This window comes from Mobula birostris, chromosome 3 (genome assembly GCF_030028105.1).
Source record: "Mobula birostris isolate sMobBir1 chromosome 3, sMobBir1.hap1, whole genome shotgun sequence".
In the NCBI taxonomy this organism is placed as follows: domain Eukaryota; kingdom Metazoa; phylum Chordata; class Chondrichthyes; order Myliobatiformes; family Myliobatidae; genus Mobula; species Mobula birostris.
In genome coordinates, this window is record NC_092372.1 from 149,734,669 (window position 1) to 149,756,184 (window position 21,516).

Consider the following 21,516-nt stretch of genomic DNA (forward strand, 5'->3'; position numbering starts at 1 on the left):
GAATGAAAAGCCTCATCCTGAGAGCAGATGCAGCGGAAACGGAGGAATTACGAGAAGGGGATGGTGTTTTTGCAAGAGACAGGGTGAGAAGAGGAATAGTCCAGATAGCTGTGAAAGTCAGTAGGCTTATAGTAGATAATTATAGTAGATAATTTAAATAATTTAGTTCTTTTGAGGAAAAGTGTTTACCATACTTGAGCAAGTGAAACATCTGTTACTTTCAAAAGTCTATTTGATAAACTTAAGAAATAAATATTCCACAGTTACCTCCAGTTCATGCTCCACAACATCAAATGAATCATTGCTGAAATAGATTTCTTCAATACTGTTGATAATTTCTTGCTCTGCTAGAGGGTCACTGGGATTTTCTCTTAACTCCCTCAGTTCTTCCTTCAGTAAAATGAGAAATTAAGTAAGTGAAATTACATGGTTCACATCATAATTGCAATACCAATAATTTATCTAAATTATCCCTTTGTCCCAAAGGATTAAAAGTATTGGCATTATCAACGACAGATGATGTTGATTAGTTATATTCTGCACATGCTTACTAAATCCTACACTTGCTGATTTAGTTAGAATAAATTTCTCATTCCATTGGGATATTTTCACAAAAAGCAGCCGAGCTGAATAGCTCTATACCATCAATTGCTTTTGCAAAATATAAACCACAATCTGAGCACACTTTGATCGAACTCATATGAAGGAACAAAATCTGTTTTATGCCTCACGATGAAAACAGCTGCAAATGCTACAAGCTACTTATTGACCTTTGAGACTTTACGATCATTTTTGGAATAGTGCAACGCTGCAGAAGTCAAGCCAGGGCAAATATATTGTGGGGTGCCTGGTAGCATCTTTGAGGAGGGTTAGCCGGGAGGAAGATTGGAAGCAGTGGATAGACTGGAGGGAGAGAAACAAAGCTGCAAATTAGAAATACGGCAGGCAAAACAAAGCATGCAGAAAGCCAAGCAACAAATAGCATCAGAGTACACAAAAACTTTAAGGCGGCCTATGTAAAAGTACTAGATACACAAAGTAAATAAATTAATGATACAGTCACAAATGGGTACCATCTAACTGCTATTACACAAACATGGCAGCATCGTTGCCAAAGCTTAGAAACAAAGATTTCAAGATAGTGTATTCTGGTTAATTGGGCCATCAGTTGATCAGGCTGAAAGTACTATTGATATACTAATTTGTTCTGCATTTCATTTAAATATATAATTTGTTACTCAGTTAAACAGTAGATTGTTTTGCTTAACACCTTGTAGCTAGTTTTATGAAACTTTGGATAACTGAGGCAACCACTTAATTTGGCCAAAATGTACTGGTCCTGGTGAGTCCCAATTAACCAGAATCCACTCTATATAGAAATTAAGGACAGGTAATAGGAAATTTAAGGACATAGGTGGGGTAATACTTTCAATCAGGAATGAAATCAGTAAATAGACTGGATCTTGCTTTGCAGATTGTGGTACAGAATCAGAATGGCAGAGTTCGTAGAGCTGCTGTTTCTCAGTTCCTACTCAGAGCTTCTGCTATTATTTGTATGGACATTGCATGTTCTGAACCTATGTGAATTTCCTGGGGTTCTCTGGTTTCCTCACACTTCCCAAGCATATACACATTGGTAGATAACTGGCCACTGTAAATTATCCTTTGATGTTTGGTTCAGCAGAAGCTGAAGGAGTTGATAAAGTTAGAAGAGTAAAATATTACTGTAAGATTAATGTAGATTGGTATGTAATGATTGGCACAGACGCAGTGAGCAAAGGGTCTACTTGCATGCGTTATAACCATGATTATGAGAATCTGTTCAGGTGGAGCCAAGGAGCAACAGGGAGAGCAAAAAACAGTGGAATAGTTTATAATCTCCACTAAGGAACTGTGTTGTACAACAATGTACAAATAAGGAAATTCAAGGGCAGAACTATTGAAGTAATTGGGGGGAATTTTAATCTATATGCAAATTAGATCAATCAAACTAGTACTAACAAAACAGATTACAATTTTCCAGAATTAATGCAAGATGGGTCTCTAGATCAGTATGCGGAGAAACAGGCTGCAAAATTGATTATTTTTAAATCTGGAACTAGGCAATCTGAAAAGGTTAATTAATAATTTTATTATGAAGAGGCCCAAGGAAAGAGTGATCATAACATGATTTTGCATTGTTCAAAGGTGTATGAAACCAGGATTTTTGATCTAAACAATTTAAACTATGAAGGAAATAGAAGTTAGCTGGTAATGATATTGTAAAGCTCCCTAAATGTATAGGAAATGGATAGCATTTAAAGAAATAATACTGATTTGCAACAAATATTCAGTACAGTCCTTTAAGACACAAAAACACTTCTAATCAAGAAATAAAGACAGTATTAAATCTGAAGCAAAGCTTACAAAGTTGTCGGAAAAATAAGTAGTCATAGAGTCACACAGCACGGAAACACTCTTCAACTCAGCTCATCTGTGTCAACCATATTGCCCAGTGAGCTGGTCTCATCTACCCACATTTGGCTCATAGCGCTCCAAACCTCTCCTATCCACATATTATCCAGAAGGTTTTTAAATGTTGCTAATACAGACATCCCACCCTGCAAAAACTCATTTCAGGGAGGTAGCACCATCAATTTGCAGCAGACTTCCGGGAGAGGTGGGATGTCTGCAATAGAGTAGCTCCTTAGCAGCTGGCCAGCTAGTTTAAATAATGTTAGCTATGCTAATGAATGAATGACACCTGTTAAACTCACCTCAACATGTCTTTTACAGTCTTAACCCACCATGGGCAATAAAAAAGTCACTGTTGCAAACAGTGCAGAGAGCAACACTGTCATTATTTTGACCCCTATTAGGCAGGGGTACACTTCAGTGTAGTCTGAGGTGACGTACATTTTTTTTTGGAACACTCTGCCATGGCGCGCTCTCGCTCACGTGTGCTCGCTCTCTCTCTCTCTCGTGGTTGCTCGCGCACTCTCAAGCGCTCTCGCTTGCTTTCTCTCTCGCTCACTCTCGCTTTCTCTCGCTCGCTCTCAAAAAAATTGATTTCCGTGATATTTATATAATTTGCGGGCATCAGGGAGCCACTATTAATATGCAGGCGACTCCCGGAACTTCCGGGAGAGGTGGGATGTCTGCTAATATCTGCCTCCACCACAATTTCTGGCAGCTTATTTCAAATATTGACCAGACTTCGCATGAAAAAGCTGCCCCTCTTAAATCTCTTGCCTCTGACCTTAAACTTAAACCCTCTTGGTTTTAGCAAACACTGACAGGGAAAAAGACAATGATCTTCACCCTACCATTCCCACTCATTATCTTGTATAGTTGCATCAGATCATCCTTCAATCTCGTATTTTCCCAAAGAATAAAGTCCTCATCTACACAATCTCTCCTTGTAACTCAGGCTCCTAGATCCAGTTAACACCCTGCTTAATCTGTTCTGCATTTTCTAATTTAATAACATCTTCCCTGTAACATGGTGACCAAAACTGTACATAATACTCTTAAGTGCTGCCTAAACAATGTCTTTGCAACACTGCAATACAAATTCAAAACTCATAAGCCTATAAGACATAGGAGCAGAATTAGGCCATTCAGCCCTTCAAGTTTGCTCTGCCATCCCATCATGGCTGATCCCAGACCCTACTCAACCCCATACACCTGCCTTTTCGCCATATCTGGTACAGAATCTGGCCCTGTGGCTCAAGAGGGTAGGAAAAGGAAGAGGAAGGCAGCAGTGATAGAGGACTCTATAGTTAGGGGGTCAGACAAGCAATTCTGTGGACGCAGGAAAGAAACACAGATGGTAGCTTGCCTCCCAGGTGCCAGGGTCCGGGATGTTTCTGATCGCGTCCACGATATCCTGAAGTGGAAAGGTGAACAGCCACATGTTGTGGTACATATTGGTACCAACGACATAGGTAGGAAAAGGAAGAAGGTCCTGAAAACAGACTACAACGAGTTAGGAAGGAAGTTGAGAAGCAGGATCTCAGAGGTAGTAATCTCAGGATTACTGCCTGTGCCAAGTGACAGTGAGAACAGGAATAGAATGAGATGGAGGATAAATACGTGGCTGAGGGATTGCAGCAGGGATTCAGATTTCTGGATCATTGGGACCTTTTTTTGGGCAGGTGTGACCTGTACAAGAAGGACGGGTTGCACTTCAATCCAAGGGGGACCAATATCCTGGCTGGGAAGTTTGCTAAGGCTATTAGGGAGAGCTTAAACTAGAATTGCTGGGGGGTGGAAACCGAATTGAAGAGACTGAGGAAGGGGCGGTTGGCTCACAAATAGAGAAAGCTTGTAGACAGTGCAAGAAGGAAGATAGGCAGGTGATAGAGAAGGGATGCGCTCAGACCGATGTCCTGCCATACATTTCCCTGAGAAATGTGGCAAATGTTCAGGGGATATTTGCATGGAGTTCTGCATTAGGGTTACGGTGCATTGGCCTTTATCAACCGTGGGATTGGGTTTAGGAGCTGAGAGGTAATGTTGTGGCTATATCAGACCCTGGTCAGATCCCACTTGGAGTACTGTGCTCAGTTCTGGTCGCATCATCACAGGAAGGATGTAGAAACTATAGAAAGGGTGTAGAGGAGATTTACAAGGATGTTGCCTGGATTGGGGAGCATGCCTTATGGGAATAGGTTGAGTGAACTCACCCTTTTCTTCTTGAAGTTTCGAGAGGCAACTTGATAGAGGTGTGTAAAATGATGAGAGGCATTGATCGTGTGGATAGTCAGAGGCTTTTTCCCAGGGCTGAAATGGCTATCGTGAGAGGGCACAGTTTTAAGGTGCTTGGAAGCAGGTACAGAGGAAATGTCAGGGGTAAGTTGTTTTTTTTTAAAAAAACACAGAGAGTGGTGAGTGCGTGGAATGGGCTGCCCGCGTCAGTGGTGGAGGCGGATATGATAGGGTCTTTTAAGACAGGGGTCCCCAACCTTTTTTGCACCGTGGACCGATTTAATACTGACAATATTCTTGCGGACCGGCCGACCGGGGTGGGGGGGGGGGGGGGGGGGGCGGCAGTGTTCAAGTAGGGTTAAACTCACACCAACTTGCCTTTTACAGTTAGGGTTGCCAACATTCTCACTCCCAAATAAGGGACAAAAGTAGCAGTCAAATACGGGACAGTGTTTACCCTGAGAAAGACTACCATGACCATGAAGCCTTGCGCGGGCACCTGTGCGCATGTGCGTACATGCCGATTTTTTCCCCCACAAATCGGTTTTGACTTAATCTTCCCGACTACACTGTACATACGTTATTTCTACTTTATATAGGCTGTGTATTTATCATATCATTCCTGCTTTTACTATATGTTAGTGCTATTTTAGGTTTTGTGTTATTTGGAATGATTTGGTAGGTTATTTTTTTGGGGTCTGGGAACGCTCAAAAATTTTTCCCATATAAATTAATGGTAATTGCTTCTTCGCTTTATGCCATTTCGGCACAAGAGGTTTCATAGGAACGCTCTACCTTAACAGGGGCAATACAGGACAAGGGCGGTCCCGTATGGGACAAACCAATTTAGCCCAATATACGGGATGTCCCGGCTAATACGGGACTGTTGGCAACCCAATGTTCAAGTTCAACAGTGTGTGACTGGGAATGAGGAAAGGTGCAGCTGACTCATATCGTTTTCTTGCGGTACCGGTCCGCAGCCCCGTGGTTGGGGACCGCTGTTTTAAGAGACTCCTGGATAGGTACATGGAGCTTAGAAAAATAGAGGGCTATGGGTAACCCTAGGTAATTTCTAAAGTAAGGACGTGACCAGCACAGCACTGTGGGCCGAAGGGCCTGTATTGTGCTGTAGGTTTTCTATATCCTTTGATGCCTTGACCGATCTGTAATCCCTCTGTTCCATAATACACCCCAGGGTTGACCATTCAGTGTACAATTCTTCCTCTCACCTTTGTTTGAATTGAATGCCATTCACCAATCTTCAACTAACATATACAAATGATCAGGATCCCTCAGTGGTTTTTCGTAAGTCTGCACTATCTACCACAACACTTACTTTATTATCCACAAACTTACTAACCAGAGCTTGCATTTTCACATCCAAATTGTTTATAAATGACCCAGCACTAGCCCCATGGCATGCCACTGGGCACAAGCCTCCATTCTTTGAAACAACCCTCGAATATCACCCATTGCTTCCTAGTAAATTATGAATCCAATGCTCTATTACCCTGGATCCTATGTGATCCAATCTTCTAGACTAGCCTGCTTTGCTAGAGTACATACAGACAACATCCATTACTCTACCCTTATCTACCCTCTTAGTTACCTCCTTGAACTATTCTAAGAGATTTGCCTGACATACAAAGCCATGCCTACTGTCCCAAACCAGTAGGTCACACCGTATATTGATACATCCTGTCAGAATCCCCTCTCCAGCAATTTACCCAGCACTGATCAGACTCACTGACCAATAGTTTCTTTGCTTGTTTTTGCTATTTTTTTTAAATAATGGTACCACATTAACCACTCTCCAGTTGTCCAGAACCTCATTTGTGGCGAGATGAAGGAACACTCTCTATAACGACCTCCAAAATTTGTCGGCTACGTGGACAGACTATGTTCCAAGCCTACACTGGTGTCCACCCCGACTTTTCCTAAATTATATTGACCACTGCATTGGTGTTGCTTCCTGCACCTACATTGAGCTTGTCGACTTCATCCACTTTTACTCCAACTTCCACACTGCCCTCAAATTTATCTGGACCATTTCCAACACCTCCCTCCCTTTTCTCGATCTCACTGTATCTCTGGAGACAGCTTATCTACTGATGTCTATTATAAGCCCACAGACTCTCACAGCTACCTGGACTATACATCTTCCCACCCTGTTACTTGTAAAAATGCCATTCCCTTCTCTCAATTCCTCTGTCTCTGCCACATCTGCTCTCAGGATGAGGCTTTTCATTACTTTTTAATAGAAAGGGGCTTCCCTTACTCCAACATCAATGCCACCCTCATCCGCATCCCTTCCTTTCACACGTCTGCTCTTACCCCATCCTCCCGCCACCCCACCAGGAATAGGGTTCCTCTTGTCCTCACCTACCACCCCACCAGCCTCCACATCCAGCACATAATTCTCCGGAACTTCTACCATCTCCACTAAGCACATCTTTCTCTCTCTCCCCCCCCCCACCCCATTTTCTGCTTTCTGCAGGGATCGCTCCCTACATGACTCCCTTCTCCATTCGTCCCTCCCCACTGATCTCCCTGCTGGCACTTATCCTTGCAAGCAGAACAACTGCTACACCTGCCCCTACACCTCCTCCCTCACTGCCATTCAGAGCCCCAAAAGTCCTTCCAGATGAGGTGACATGTCACCTGTGAGTCTGTTGGAGTCATCTACTGTGTCTAGTACTCCCAGTGTGGCCTCCTGTATATCAGTGAGACCCAACATAGATTGGGAGAGCGTTTTGCAGAGTACCTATGCTCCAACCGCCAGAAGTGCGATCTCCCAGTGGCCACCCATTTTATTTCCATTTTCCATTCTGATAAGTCAATCCATGGCTTCCCCTACTGTCTCAGTGAGACCACGCTCGTTATATTCCATCTGGGTAGCCTCCTACCTGATGGTATGAGCATCGATTTCCCAACTTCCAGTAATGCACCGCCACCCCGCCCCCCCCGCCCCTGGTTCTACTTCACCCACTTCCACATCCCTTGCCTGCTGTCTGAGGTATTCTCCAAGTAGGTCATCCTTAGGGGCCATCTTTCTGACATATTCTTGAGTGTTTTGCATTTCTTCCCGGCCTGGACACTTCCAAGTCCCCATCCACATTTATTCCAGCAGGCATACAGCTGCTCAACTTTGGACTTTGGATGGAATCCTCCATGTATTGTTAGTAGTTTCTGGGTCTTAATGTCAACAGCTTCCAGTTCATTCCTTGGCCTGCACACTATCTCAGCTGGCTATCTGATGACTGGTAGGGTGAATATGTTGATGGCTCTGATCTTGCTCTTCTCATAGGACCAGTCTCACTCTTTGGAGGTACTTAGATGTTGCAGCCTTCCTTGCATCCTCATCATGGCTTCCGTGAGCCTGCAGGATCCCCAGATATCTGTAGCTGTCCTGTACATTTGGTATACAGCCTTCAGGTAACTTGACTTATTCAGTCTTAATAATTTTGCCTCTTTTCACTACCATCCAGCTGGACTTTTCCAGTCCAAATGGCACCCCAATGTACAACCTTGTCAGGTGGATTAGACATTCAATGCCTCTTCATTTCTGGCATACAGCTTGATGTCATCCATGTACAAAAGGTGGCTGATAGTCACTGTACTCTTGAATCCGTACACATATTAAGATGATCCTTAAGATGATCTGGCTGAGGAGGTTCAAGCCTATGCAGAACAGCAATGGGGATAGTGCATCACCCTGGCTTATTCCACATTTGAATTCCACTTGTACTATTAGCTTTGAGTTAACTTCTGGCATTGCCCTCCAACAGCCCATTGAGTTCTTGACGAAGGTCCTATGTGTCTTGTTGACCTTGCACAGAAACCGGCATTCCAGGATCCATGTGTGGGGCAGTGAATCGTATGCCTTCTGGTAGTCGATCCAGGTTGTGCTTAGGCTGGTTTGCCTGGTCTTGGAGTCTCGCATGACTGCGTTGTCTACAAGCAGCTGGTGCTTGGAGCCTTTGGTTCCATTACAAATCCTCATTTGAGCAGGGATCAAGAATTTACACACATATTCCTTCAGTTTGGTGACTATGATGCCCGACTGGAGCTTCCATGTTGTTGACAGGCAGGTTACAGGCCAGTAATTTGATGTTGTTGCTGCTTTGAGAGGATCCTTCATTACGAGTACTGTCCTTCCTCGAGTTAGCCAGTCAGGGCCAGTCATGTCTGCTTCAAGCAGCTGGTTCATTTGAGCCGCCAGCCATGTATGTAATGCTGTTAGTGATGGCCAGTTCTTCAAACTTGCCTTTTTCTTATTGTAATGTACAACTTTTTTTTGTATTGCACTGTACTGCTGCCACAAAACAAGTTTCACAACATAAGTCAGTGATGTTAAAACTGATTCTGACATTAAAAATAACACAGGAGTGAGCAAAGAACACAAAAAGCTAGAGGAATCCAGCAGGTCAGACAGCATCTATAGATGGAAACAGACAGTTGACATTTCTGGTCAAGATCCTTCATCAGGACTAGAAAGAAAGAAAGACAGATAGCTAGCATAAAAAGTGAGGGCGGGGGTGGAGGGTGGAGCACGAACTCGTGGGTAATAGGTAGATTGAGGTGAGGGAAGGTTGATAGGTAAGTAAGAAAGGAGGAAGAGTGGGAATGTTGTAAGAAGCTGAGAGGCAAAAGATAGAAGTGACAAAGGGCTGAAAAGATGGAAAAGATAGTGAACCATGGAATAAAGGGAAGGAAGTCCAGAGGAAAACTGAAGGTTTGAATGTGTGGGTGATGGGCAAATCAAGGAAGTTATTGAGGGCAACGAGATGGGATGATAAGCAAAAAAGGACGGACAGAAAGGTGGAGAATGGGACGAAGTTTTCTTTTGTGCGAGGTTTAGAACTACAACCCCATTATCAGATCCCTTCACAAGCTTTTCATTTTCAAAACTATCTGAATTTCCTTGGTCTTAATCTTTCTCATATCTCTCTTCACAGCTCTCCAAGGCCTTCAAATACCTCCGTAATTGCCGTGCCCATAATTGTACACAGCACTTCAACTGTGCCAAGCTAATGTTTTACAAAGGCTCATCATGACTTCCCTGCTGTTGTCTCTATGCCCAATGAATTGCAGGATCATGTACATTTTCTTTAATGTATTATTTTCAGGCAACGATCTAAAATGAAGTCTGGGTTTCATGTAAAATTCTGAGAATCAGTTTCTTATCTAGACATCAACAAGAAAAAAAATATATATAGGCATTGAAAAGAATAGTTTACAACTCTAAGAAAACTAGTTGTGGGTGTGAATGTAGCAAAATCCAGCTTCAGTTTAACACCGAACACACTGTGTACGTACAGTGGCATGCAAAAGTTTAGGCACTCCTGGTCAAAACCCCTGGTTTAGTAACCCCTGGTTACTTTTTTATTTCTATCTTTTATAGTTTCAAAATAGCAAAAAAGGAAAAGGGCCCGAAGCAAAAGTTTGGGCACCCTGCATGGTCAGTACTTAGTAACACCCCCTTTGGCAAGTATCACAGCTTGTAAACGCTTTCTGTAGCCAGCGAAGAGTCTTTCAATTCTTGTTTGGGGGATTTTTGCCCATTCTTCCTTGCAAAAGGCTTCTAGTTCTGTGAGATTCTTGGGCCCTCTTGCATGCACTGTTCTTTTGAGGTCTATCCACAGATTTTTGATGATGTTTAGGTCAGGGGACCTTGAGGGCCATGGCAAAACCTTCAGCTTGCACCTCGAGGTAGTCCATTGTGGATTTTGAGGTGTGTTTAGCATCATTATCCTGTTGTAGAAGCCATCCTCTTTTCATCTTCGGCTTTTTTTTACACACGGTGTGATGTTTGCTTCCAGAATTTGCTGGTATTTAATTGAATTCATTCTTCCCTCAACCAGTAAATGTTCCCCATGTCACTGGCTGCAACACAAGCCCAGAGCATGATCGATCCACCCCCGTGCTTAACAGTTGGAGAGGTGCTCTTTTCATGAAATTCTGCACCCTCTTTTCTCCAAACATACCATCGCTTATTGCGGCCAAAAAGTCCTATTTTAACTTCATCGGTCCACAGGACTTGTTTCCAAAATGCAACAAGTTTGCTTAGACATTCCTTTGCAAACTTGACGCTGAATTTTGTGGTGAGGTCACAGGAAAGGTTTTCTTCTGATGAACTCTTCCATGAAGGTCATATTTGTGCAGGTGTTGCTGCACAGTAGAACAGTGCACCACCACTCCAGAGTCTGTTAAATCTTCCTGAAGATTTTTTGCAGTCAAACGGGGGTTTTGATTTGCCTTTCTAGCAATCCTACGAGCAGTTCTCTTGGAAAGTTTCCTTGGTCTTCCAGACCTCAACTTGACCTCCACCGTTCCCGTTAACTGCCATTTCTTAATTACATTACGAACTGAGGAAATTGCTACCTGAAAACACTTTGCTATCTTCTTATAGCCTTTTCCTGCTTTGTGGGCATCATTTATTTTAATTTTCAGAGTGCTAGGCAGCTGCTTAGAGGAGCCCATAGCTGCTGATTGTTGGGACAAGGTTTGAGGAGTCAGGGTATTTATAAAGCTTTGAAATTCGCATCACCTGGCCTTTCCTAACGATGACTGTGAACAAGCCATAGCCCTAACAAGCTAATTAAGGTCCGAGACCTTGGTAAAAGTTATCTGAGAGCTCAAATCTCTTGGGGTGCCCAAACTTTTGCATGGTGCTCCTTTCCTTTTTTTTCCCCACTCTAAAATTGTACAAAACAAAAATAATACACTAATCTTGCTTCAACTGTTGAAAAGAATGTTTCATCTTTAAGTTTATGCCTTTTGGAGATCATCTTCTCCTCACTTAACTATTAACAGTAACTGAAATTTTGACCAAGGGTGCCCAAACTTTTGCATGCCACTGTATATATATTACAAATTTAAACAGTTAAATCTCAATAGACTCTCAAAGCATTTCTATAACAATTCAATCCACCAGTCAGCAGTCTGGCAATGATGTTTAAAATCAACACATCAGGACCCATAATTCAGGGTACAAGTTGGCCATAACTACCTTGAAATTCCAGATCACAAAGTTCTGATAACTGGTACTACACTGCCATCTAGAGAGTTTAAGTAATATTAGTGATACAAGGCCAGCACAGAACTGCACTGAATTTCTTAGTCAGTACTATTACAGTAAACCACCATAAATGAGATAATGAAAGACAAGTCAAAAATACTAAGGAATAATGTCCCTTTATACTTCAAGGTTGCTCCCTCTACAAGAAACACATTGTCTACAGACAATGAATCCTACACCTCTATCACTTCAAATGCAAAGATCTCTCATTATCACTTTTAACCCCTTTACACTGCCCCATCTAGTCCTGTTACTGTATGGGAGTCCCAGGTAATATGTGGAATATTAACATTACCTACTATAATAACTTTATGTTTCTTTCAACAGTCCATGATCTCCCTACAAATTTCTTCCTCTAATATAGCCCCATTGATGTGGTCATACCTTTTTATTTTTCAATTCCACCCATAACAGCTCACTAGACGAATTCCCCAGTCTGTCCTGATAGAGCACTGACAGGACATGTTCCCTGACAAGTAATGCCTCTACTGCTATGATGAGGCCACACTCAGGTTGGAGGAACAACACCTTGTATTCTGTCTGGGTAGTCTCCAACCTAAGGGCAGGAACATCGATTTTCGAACTTCCGGTAACTGCAACCCAAATTCTCCTTCACCATTCCCCATTCCTGTTGCCCTCTCTCACCTCATCTCCTTACCTTCCCATCACCTCCCTCTGGTTCTCCTACCCTTCCTTTTCTTCCGTGGTCTTCTACCCTTCCCTCTTCTCACCCTTCATCACTTTCACCAAGTTACTAGCCCTTCACTTCACCCCAGCCCCTCTCCACCTATCAGCTTGTACTTCTTCCTCCCCTCCCGTTCTTATTCTGACTTCTGTTCCTTTCCAGGGACCGACAGAGGTTGCATCTTTTGCTGACCACTGAGATAACGTTCAATAATGCTTAATTGTATGTTTGTTAATTACTAATAAAGGGTCAAATAAAGTGTTTGACTTTTAGAGCAATCACCTGACCCGTGGATGCGTCACACAAGTACAACAGTCCATATAATCGGAGGCTAGCAGCAATTGTTTTGATCATAGATTGGTTTTAACGCTACAGCATGCATTAACTCTACTAACATCCCTCCCTACAAATATTTCAGCGCAGCATTTTCTTTTTCACCTTGCAGTCTACCTACTCCAGAGGCTGTTAAACTAGATTATGAATATTAATACCTAATAATAAAATAATGTAGCATTTTGAGCTCAAAAGCAGAACCTTCGAAAACAGACAATCTGATCCCATTATCTTGAGATACTCCTGCTTCGAAATCTAATGCACAGTACAGCACCCAGAAAGGAAAACAGATTTCATGGTTCTGATGCAGATTTCAACAGAATGAGGAGGTAGCAGGGAGAAATTTTCAGAACCTGGGTAGCAATGAGATTAAACTAATTTGGCAAGGGGATGGGAACCAGAGTTATATGGCTGATGATGGGGCAATTGGTATACAGCTAGATGTAGTGTGAGGAAGATCAGGCAATTGAGAGGGAGAACTGCAGTCAGTGGGATAAGTTAAAGTGTAACCAAAATCGATTACACCAAAAGGGGCCAAAATCGAAAAGGGTGATGAATATATTGGACTGAAATTGCTATATCTGAATGGATGCAGTATACGGAATACGGTAGATAATCTTGTAATGTAGTTAGTGATTGACAGGTATGATGTTGTTGGCATCACTAAATAATTACTGAAGGATCGCAGCTGGGAGCTTAACGTCCAAGGATACACATTATATCAAAAGGACAGATAGATAAACAGATGGGGTGGGGTGGCTTTATTGGTTTAAAAAAAAGGAACCAAATCCTTAAAAACAGATGACATAGGATCAGAAGATGTAGAATCCTTGATAAAGTTAAGAAACTGAAAGAGTAAAGGGCTCTGATTGGAGTTATATACAAGCCTTCGAACAATAGCAAGGATGTGGGGCACAAATTACAATGGAAGATAGAAAAGAAATCTGAAAAGGGCTATGTTGGGAGACTCCGCCTGCTACCCAATGGAGTGACACACATTTTGTGTTGCTGCGTTTAATTCTTCCTTTTCCCCAGTTTAAACTCTGAATTTTTAACTTTTATTTGTCGGATCTTAGAGGGGAATAGTTGTTATTATGTCACAATCCTTAAGAAGTTGAAAGCAGTTCTCTGAATCCAGCAATGGAAAGGGAAAAACTTCGAAAGAAAAATCAGAGGATATGCCTGTTTGGGCTGAGTGTTTAGAACATACGTTGATGGCTCTCAACAAGAAAATAGATAACAACACTTCTGAGATTAAGTCGTTGAGAGTTTTCAATTTGTAGAGGAAAATATTATTTCCTTGAATTCTGAATTTAAAGAGTCAAAGCATCAGATAGCGGATATCTCAGCCCCCTTGGAACAGTCTCAATGTAAGATTATTGATCTGAAAACAAGATCTCGTTGGAATAATATTCGAATTGTTGGATTGAAGGAAGGATCTGAGAGTGGGAATTTATTGGACTATTTTGCTAATTTGTTTCAATCTCTGTTTCTGCATATTTTACCTCAGCCACCCGATATTGAAAGAGCGCATAGAATTTTCACTTCGAAATCTCAAGATCCGGATAAACCAAGGTCAGTTTTGGTCGGCTTTCTTCGTTTCAAAGTTAAAGACCAAATCATGAAATATGCAAGGAAACACAGAGTTTCTAAATTCAAGGGTTCCGAGATTCATTTTTATTAAGATTATCCACGGTAAGTTGTGGACCAGCTGTTCAAATTCATTCCAGCAATGAAGATAGTCTATGATAAGGGATTATTCCTATCACTTCGCTATCCAGCCCGATTAAAATTATTTCCTAAAGATTCGACTCCAAATGTTCTTCTGGATCCCAAAGCGGCATTGGACTACGTTAATTCTATTCAGGATGTGGCCGAGGTTTGAATGGCTTTAGGTCTGCTGAATATCTGTTATTTCTGAAAGAAAACAAGCTTTGAAGATTTCTGATTCGCTGAAGATGTCCTTTGATCGATGGACCATTTAAAGAAGATGTGAACTTTTTGATGTGACTAATGAATGACTTTTCCGAAATCTGTTTGGTTTACTGAGTGAACTAACACAGCGGACAGATTATTAACCGGCTTGATTATTTGTTTCTATCCTCCTTTTTTTCATTAATTAAGTGATAGTTTTCATTATATATGGAGCAGGGAGTGCTTAGTAGATAGATAATTAGTTTCAGTTTTTCTTCTAAAAACAGTTTTTTTTATTGGGCGTGTAAGTTAAATGGAAAATGGCGCTGATTTTTCTTCGTTAGAGATTACATAGACATTTTGCTCTTTGTTTAATTTTATTGTTTTGACGTTTTTGGAGTCTGTTTTTGCATTCCCCAGTTTATTTTTAATGATTAAATATAAACACCTTTTTTTCCTCTGCAAGGTTTTCTTATTTCAGGGTCATGTGTTATTTTTGTAATTGGGGGGAGGAATTAAGGAAAACTTTTAAAATCACTATTATAAAATGGGCAGCTCGCGGAGTCTGTTTCTCTTTTCTTACTTCTATGAGGACGCATTTCATCTTTTTTTTGGCCAAATTTCAGACTTTCGGGGTGGTGAAAGGATTGGGGTTAGTTTTGAGCTGTAGGATTCATTGTAGGATCAATTTTAGTTTTCTTTATTGTATTTTTTCCCCCATTACGGAGTTCCGGAGCATGTGTGTTTTGTATATGGTTATACTTATCACCGCCAGTTTTGATTAGCCCGTGTTGGTATGTGTGTATTTATGTGTTAAAAAAAAATAATAATTTTTTTAATGGTAGCTAAACAGATAAACGTTATAAATTGGAATGTACGTGGCTGGAATCATCCCATTAAGCGAAAGAAGATTTTTTAAATCATTATTCGATTCCAACCCAATATAATTTTTGCTCAAGAAACACATATCAGGACAGGCGATCAAAACAGATTTTTTAAAATGTGGAAGGGCTTTCAATTTCATACCACTTGTCAAAATAAAACAAAGGGAGTTATCTCTTTTTATCTAATGTTTTATTTATCCAAGAAGACATTGTGTGAGATACCAATTGGAGATCTTTAATTGTTAAAGGAACAATTTGTAATAGAAAAATTGTCCTGGTTAATCTATATAGACCCAATATAGATGATCCTTCTTTTTTAAAAAATGTATTTGCTTTATTGCCAGATTTAAATCAATATATGTTGTTAATGGGTGATGATTTTAACTGTTGTTTAAATTCTTTGATTGACAAGAGTTCAACCAATCAGCAGCTTCCGAGTTGCTCTGCATCACTTATTAACTCTTTTTTTTAAATTGATTATGGCCTAGTTGAAGTTTGGAGACATCTACATCCTAATGATAGAGATTATTCTTTTTTTTCCACATGTTCACAAAAAATATTCGAGAATCGATTATCTTACAGCTGATTTCCGATTTTTGTCCAAAGTTCAGAAATGTAAATATGATGCTATCGTTGTCTTGGATCATGCCCCTCTAAGCTTTGCTTTTGAATTGAATGATGTCGGTATTGCAAATTTACCTTGGCATTTTCCAGAAAATTTATTACCAAGTTCGGACTTTGTTAAATTTATTGAGACTCAGATAAAAGATTTTTTTCTTTTTAACAATACGGGAGGTGTGTCGAAATTGATTACACCCTATCCTCGTTATATACGTCTTCAGACTATGCAGATTCACAGTTATGTGGAGGAACGTATTTCTACCAACGTCTCGTTATATGCGTCCAAAATTCACAGTTATGCGAGGAGCACTGCCTTCCCGCCAATACGAGTCACGTGCGCACGCCTCACAGTCGAGATGAGAAGCACTGCTTTCCTGCCAATACAAGTCAGGTGCGCGCGCCTCACAATTTCTCTCCCACCACTCTCACATTGGTTTTGGCAAGATGTGGATGCGCAATCTTAAACTTCTGTTGGTTTTACCTACGGTGCAGTGATTTTGTGTTTGAAGTATTTAACTATGCCTCCTAAGCGTCCAATATCATGACTTGGGCCGTCAGCCGAGCGGCAGAGAACCACTTTAACACTTGAAAAAAAGTTGGAAATTATAAACAAGGTGGCATCAGCTGAAGGTAACACAGCTCTGGGACACTACTGCCGGGAACAGAATCTTGCATTTAAAGTTCTTCTGTTGCTTGACAATGCGCCAGCCCATCCTAAACATTTGGACAGCATTCATCCTAACATAACAGTGCGTTTCCTGCCGCTTAACACCATATCGCTGATTCAACCACTCGACCAAGGTGTGATCCACATTCAAGGCATATGTATTTTTTTTTACAGTGAACTCTCTCTCAGATTCTGTAAGCAACAGACGATTTTGAAAATCCTGGGGGTTTACCAATGGTGAGGGAATGGTAGAAGTCAGAACACTTGGCACAAATGGCGATGGACAAGGACCCAAGTTTAGAACGGAATCAGCATTTCAGTCGTTCCCTGCTGTCAACCCTTCTTCCCTACAAGCAAATTTAAAACAAAATGCTGCCAAGCAAACAACCCTCTCTACTTTATTCAAATTGCAGTAATCTTCTGCTGCCGGCAGTTCTAAGAGTTCTGTGAGTCTTCCTTCACCCCTTGCTGTGCTTGATATTATCCTGATGACCACAACCATCCACCTTATCCATGTAAAGCTGCCCGACACAACAACCACTCATCTCCCGGAGCGAACACACCTGCCACTGTTGGTGAGTACTGTACACCAGAGGATGTTAACTTTCTATGATTTATTACATTGAATATTACCTTAAATTGATTAAACATAACATAAATGTTGTCTTGTAGTACTGCTTTTGTGTCATATTGGTATAAAAATGCGAATAAATTACAGATAAAACATATATAGGAAGCCCTCTGGAACGCATTCCTATTTTCTCCATTTAAATAATTATTCACATTATGCGATTTCACATTATGCGTCAACTTCGAGGAACGTATCCCTCGCATATAACAAGGATAAGGTGTATATGGGATACATTTAAAGCATACTTGCGCGGTCAGATAATCTCCTATTTAGCTAAGCTTAAGAAACAGACGAAAACAGAGTTAGATAAGATTTCAAGTCAAATTAAAGACTTAGATAATATTTATGCTTTATAAAGAATTGCTTTCTCCATATATGTTGGAAATGCTTAAAGATTCTTTTTTGATAGGAGAGTTACCTCCCACATTTCATGAAGCTTCTATTTCTTTAATTCATAAGAAAGATAAAGACCCTACTGACTGTGCTTCATATAGACCTATCTCATTATTAAATGTGGATGCTAAAATTCTTTCAAAAATAATGGCTAATCGACTGGAGAATAATCTAGCTAAAATTATCTCGCAGGACCAAACAGGTTTTATAAAGGCCCGTTATTCCTTCTCTAATACTCGGAGACTGTTAAGTGTTATATACTCATCCTTTTCTAAGACTCTCCAATGTGTTGTTTCTCTCGATGCAGAAAAAGCATTTGACAGAGTTGAATGGAAATACTTATTTAACGTTTTAGAGAAATTCAACTTTGGTATTAATTTTAATAAGTGGATTAGAATGATATATAAAAGCCCTATTGCTACTGTTATTACTAATAATTGCAGATCTTTTTTTCAAGTCTCCCGAGGTACGAGAAAAGGATGTCCGTTAAGTCCCTTGTTATTTAATTTGGTGTTGGAACCCTTGGCTATTGCACTTCGTGAAGCTAAAGATATCCATGGAATTTCCATAAATGGGTATTCATAAGATCTCCCTTTCTGCTGATGATCTCTTAGTTTATGTTTCGAATCCTGAAGAATCCATTCCTACTTTATTGAAATTATTAAATTAATTTGGAAAGTTTTCAGGATATAAACGAAACCTTCACAAAAGTGAATTATTTCCTCTAAATGATTCTGCTTCTATATGTGATGATATTCCTTTTAAAGTTACGGACTCTTTTAAATATTATCACTAAAAATCACAGAGACCTTTATAGAGCTAATTTAGTGCCTTTAGTGGATTTTATGAAGCAACTATTTTGTAGATGGAATCCACTTACACTTTCATTAGCTGACCGAATTCATGCAGTTAAAATGATGATTTTACCAAAATTTTTTATATCTATTTCAAAATATCCCTTTTTTTTAAACTAAGAAGTTTTTTGATCAGGTTGATTCTATTATTTCATCTTTTGTTTGGAATAATAAAAGACCAAGAATTGGTAAATATCATTTACAAAAATTAAAAAAGGATGGAGGTCTTGTCCTGACTAATTTAAGAATGTATTATTGGGGTGTTAATATACGTTATGTGTGTTTTTGGTTATACTGGGCTGATAAAAATGAACGACCACCTTGGGCTGATTTGAAACTGAAAGCTGTGAAACAGTTTCACTTAACCTCGTTATTAGGAGCTTCTTTACCTGTACAATTGGCCAAAATTGCTTATCTAAATTTATATCCTATAATTAAGCAGTCATTACGAATTTGGTACCAGTTTGTAATTTTTTTAAATCTCAAAAAATATAAACTTTTTAGTTTAATTTATCAACATTATTTATTTAAACCTTCATTAAGTGATCCTACCTTTCTTCTTTGGAGGAATAAAGGAGTTTATTCCTTCATGGATCTGCTCCAAGATGGCCGATTGATGTCTTTTGAGAAATGAATAACTAAATACTCTCTCGTATTCACATTTCCTGCAATATCTTCAGGTCAGACATTTCTTACAAGAATATTTATGTAATTTTCCATATATCTGACCTGTTGGATATTATTTTTAAAATGAACCCTTTAGTGAAAGGATTTATTGGGAAAATTTATAATTTATTGTTAAAACAGCACAATTGCCCTTCACTTAAGATTAAGCAAGATTGGGAAAGAGAGCTTAACATGACCTTGATAACAGAGGACTGGTTGCAAATTTTGAAGTTGGTTAACTTTTCTTCGATTTGCGCCAGTCACCCTTTAATCCAATTTAAAATTGTACATCATTACTATCTGACAAAGGAGAGACTGTCCAAAATGTTTCCTAATGTTGATAGTCAGTGTGATAGATGTAAAACCGAGACAGCTACATTGACACATATGTTTTGGTTGTGTTCTATATTGAAACATCTTTGGAAATCTATTTTCTCTACAATTTCTAAAGTTTTAAAAATTAATTTACAACCTAATAAATTGGCAGTTTTGTATTTCTCTACCAGACCAACATGTAATTGCATTTGTTACATTATTGGCCAGAAGAGCTATTTTATTGAAATGGAAAGATGCCTCTGCTCCCACTTTGATACAATGGTTCTCTCAGGTGATGCTATGTCTCAGTTTTCAGAAAATCAGAAGTCGAACTATTGATCCTCAATTTGATTTTGTGAAAAGATGGGGTTCATTTGCCCACTACTATCATCTAATTTGAGTTAATTAAGATGGTTTCCATCTGATTTTTGTTTAAGTGGATTTGAGTTGGCGGATTGATGTTTTTCTTTTATGGAAGCTTGTATGGCGTATAGCTCTGGAGCTGTGCTCCCAATGGGGTGTTTTTTTTTTGTTTTTTTTAAAGTTAGTAGGGTTTTTTTGTTTGTTAGTAGGGATTTTTTTTTCCCCTTCTTTTCTTTCAAAAAAAATTCTATTTTTTAAAATTATTATTGATATATTGTTTAGCTTTGTTAAACAGTTATTTGGTAATTTAATTCTTCATTGTATATATGGACATATTGCCTTGATTACCTTAATGTATTTTTTGTTGATAATTAATAAAAAAGATTTTAAAAATGAAAAAGGGCGATGTTGCAATAGCCATGGGATATTTCAATATGAAGGCGATCTTGGCCGAAACATTGACTGTACTCTTTCCATAGATGCTGCCCCGTTGCGAAGTTCCTCCAGCTTTTTGTGTGCAGAAGTGAATGTTGTTGCTATTAAGTTGATGCTTGGGAAGCTGAAAGGTCTGAAGGTAGATAAGTTACCTGGACCAGATGGACTACGCCCCATAGATTTTGGGGGCATTATAATGATCTTTCAAGAATCACTATATTTTGGAATGGTTCCAGAGGACTGAAAATTTGCAAATTGCAAATGTCACTCCACTCTTTCAAGACAGAAGAAAGGTAATTATAGGCCAGTTAACCTGACTTCAGTGGTTGGAAAAAATGTTGGAAATAACAGGCAATATAGACAACGGAGAGTCAGTGGATGTTGTTTATTTGGATTTTCAGAAGACTTTTGACAAGATGCTATACACGGCAGGTTAACAAGAGCCCATGGTTTTACAGAAAAGATATCTACATGCAGAGAAGATTGGCTGACAGGCAGCTGGCTAAGAGTGGGAATAAAGGGGACCTTTTCTTGTTGGCTGCCCTTGACTAGTGGTGTCCTGAAGGGGTTGGTGCTGGGTCCACTTCTTTTGAAGTTGTATGTCAGCACTTCAACTTCCGTAAGACTTTGTGGAGATTTGGCATTACATCTAAAACGTTGACAAACTTCTAAAGTAGTGGAAAGTATAGTGATTGGCTGCATCACAGCCTGGTATGGAAACACCAACACCCTTGAAGAGAAAATCCGACAAAAGTAATGGATATGGCCCAGTCCATCACAGGTAAAGCCCTCCCAACCATCGAGCACATCTACATGAAACACTGTCGCAGAAACACAGCAGTCCATCATCAAGGACCTCCACCATCCAGGACATGCTCTCTTCTTGCTGCTTCCATCAGGAAGAAGGTACAAGAGCCTCAAGACCCACACCACCTGGTTCACGAACAGTTACCACCCCTCCGCCATCAGCAGACATCCCACCCTG

The 21,516-nt window shown here is 40.0% G+C and overlaps 1 protein-coding gene across 1 annotated transcript in view; it reads right to left on the reverse strand.

The window, feature by feature from the left end:
- vps50 (VPS50 EARP/GARPII complex subunit) overlaps window positions 1-21,516 on the reverse strand; it is a 216,257-nt gene that overhangs the window by 160,184 nt on the left and 34,557 nt on the right. Inside the window, exon 3 of the mRNA XM_072253436.1 lies at window positions 268-390. Within this exon, the coding sequence (XP_072109537.1) occupies window positions 268-390 (123 nt within the window). The remainder of the gene's footprint in view (window positions 1-267; window positions 391-21,516) is intronic.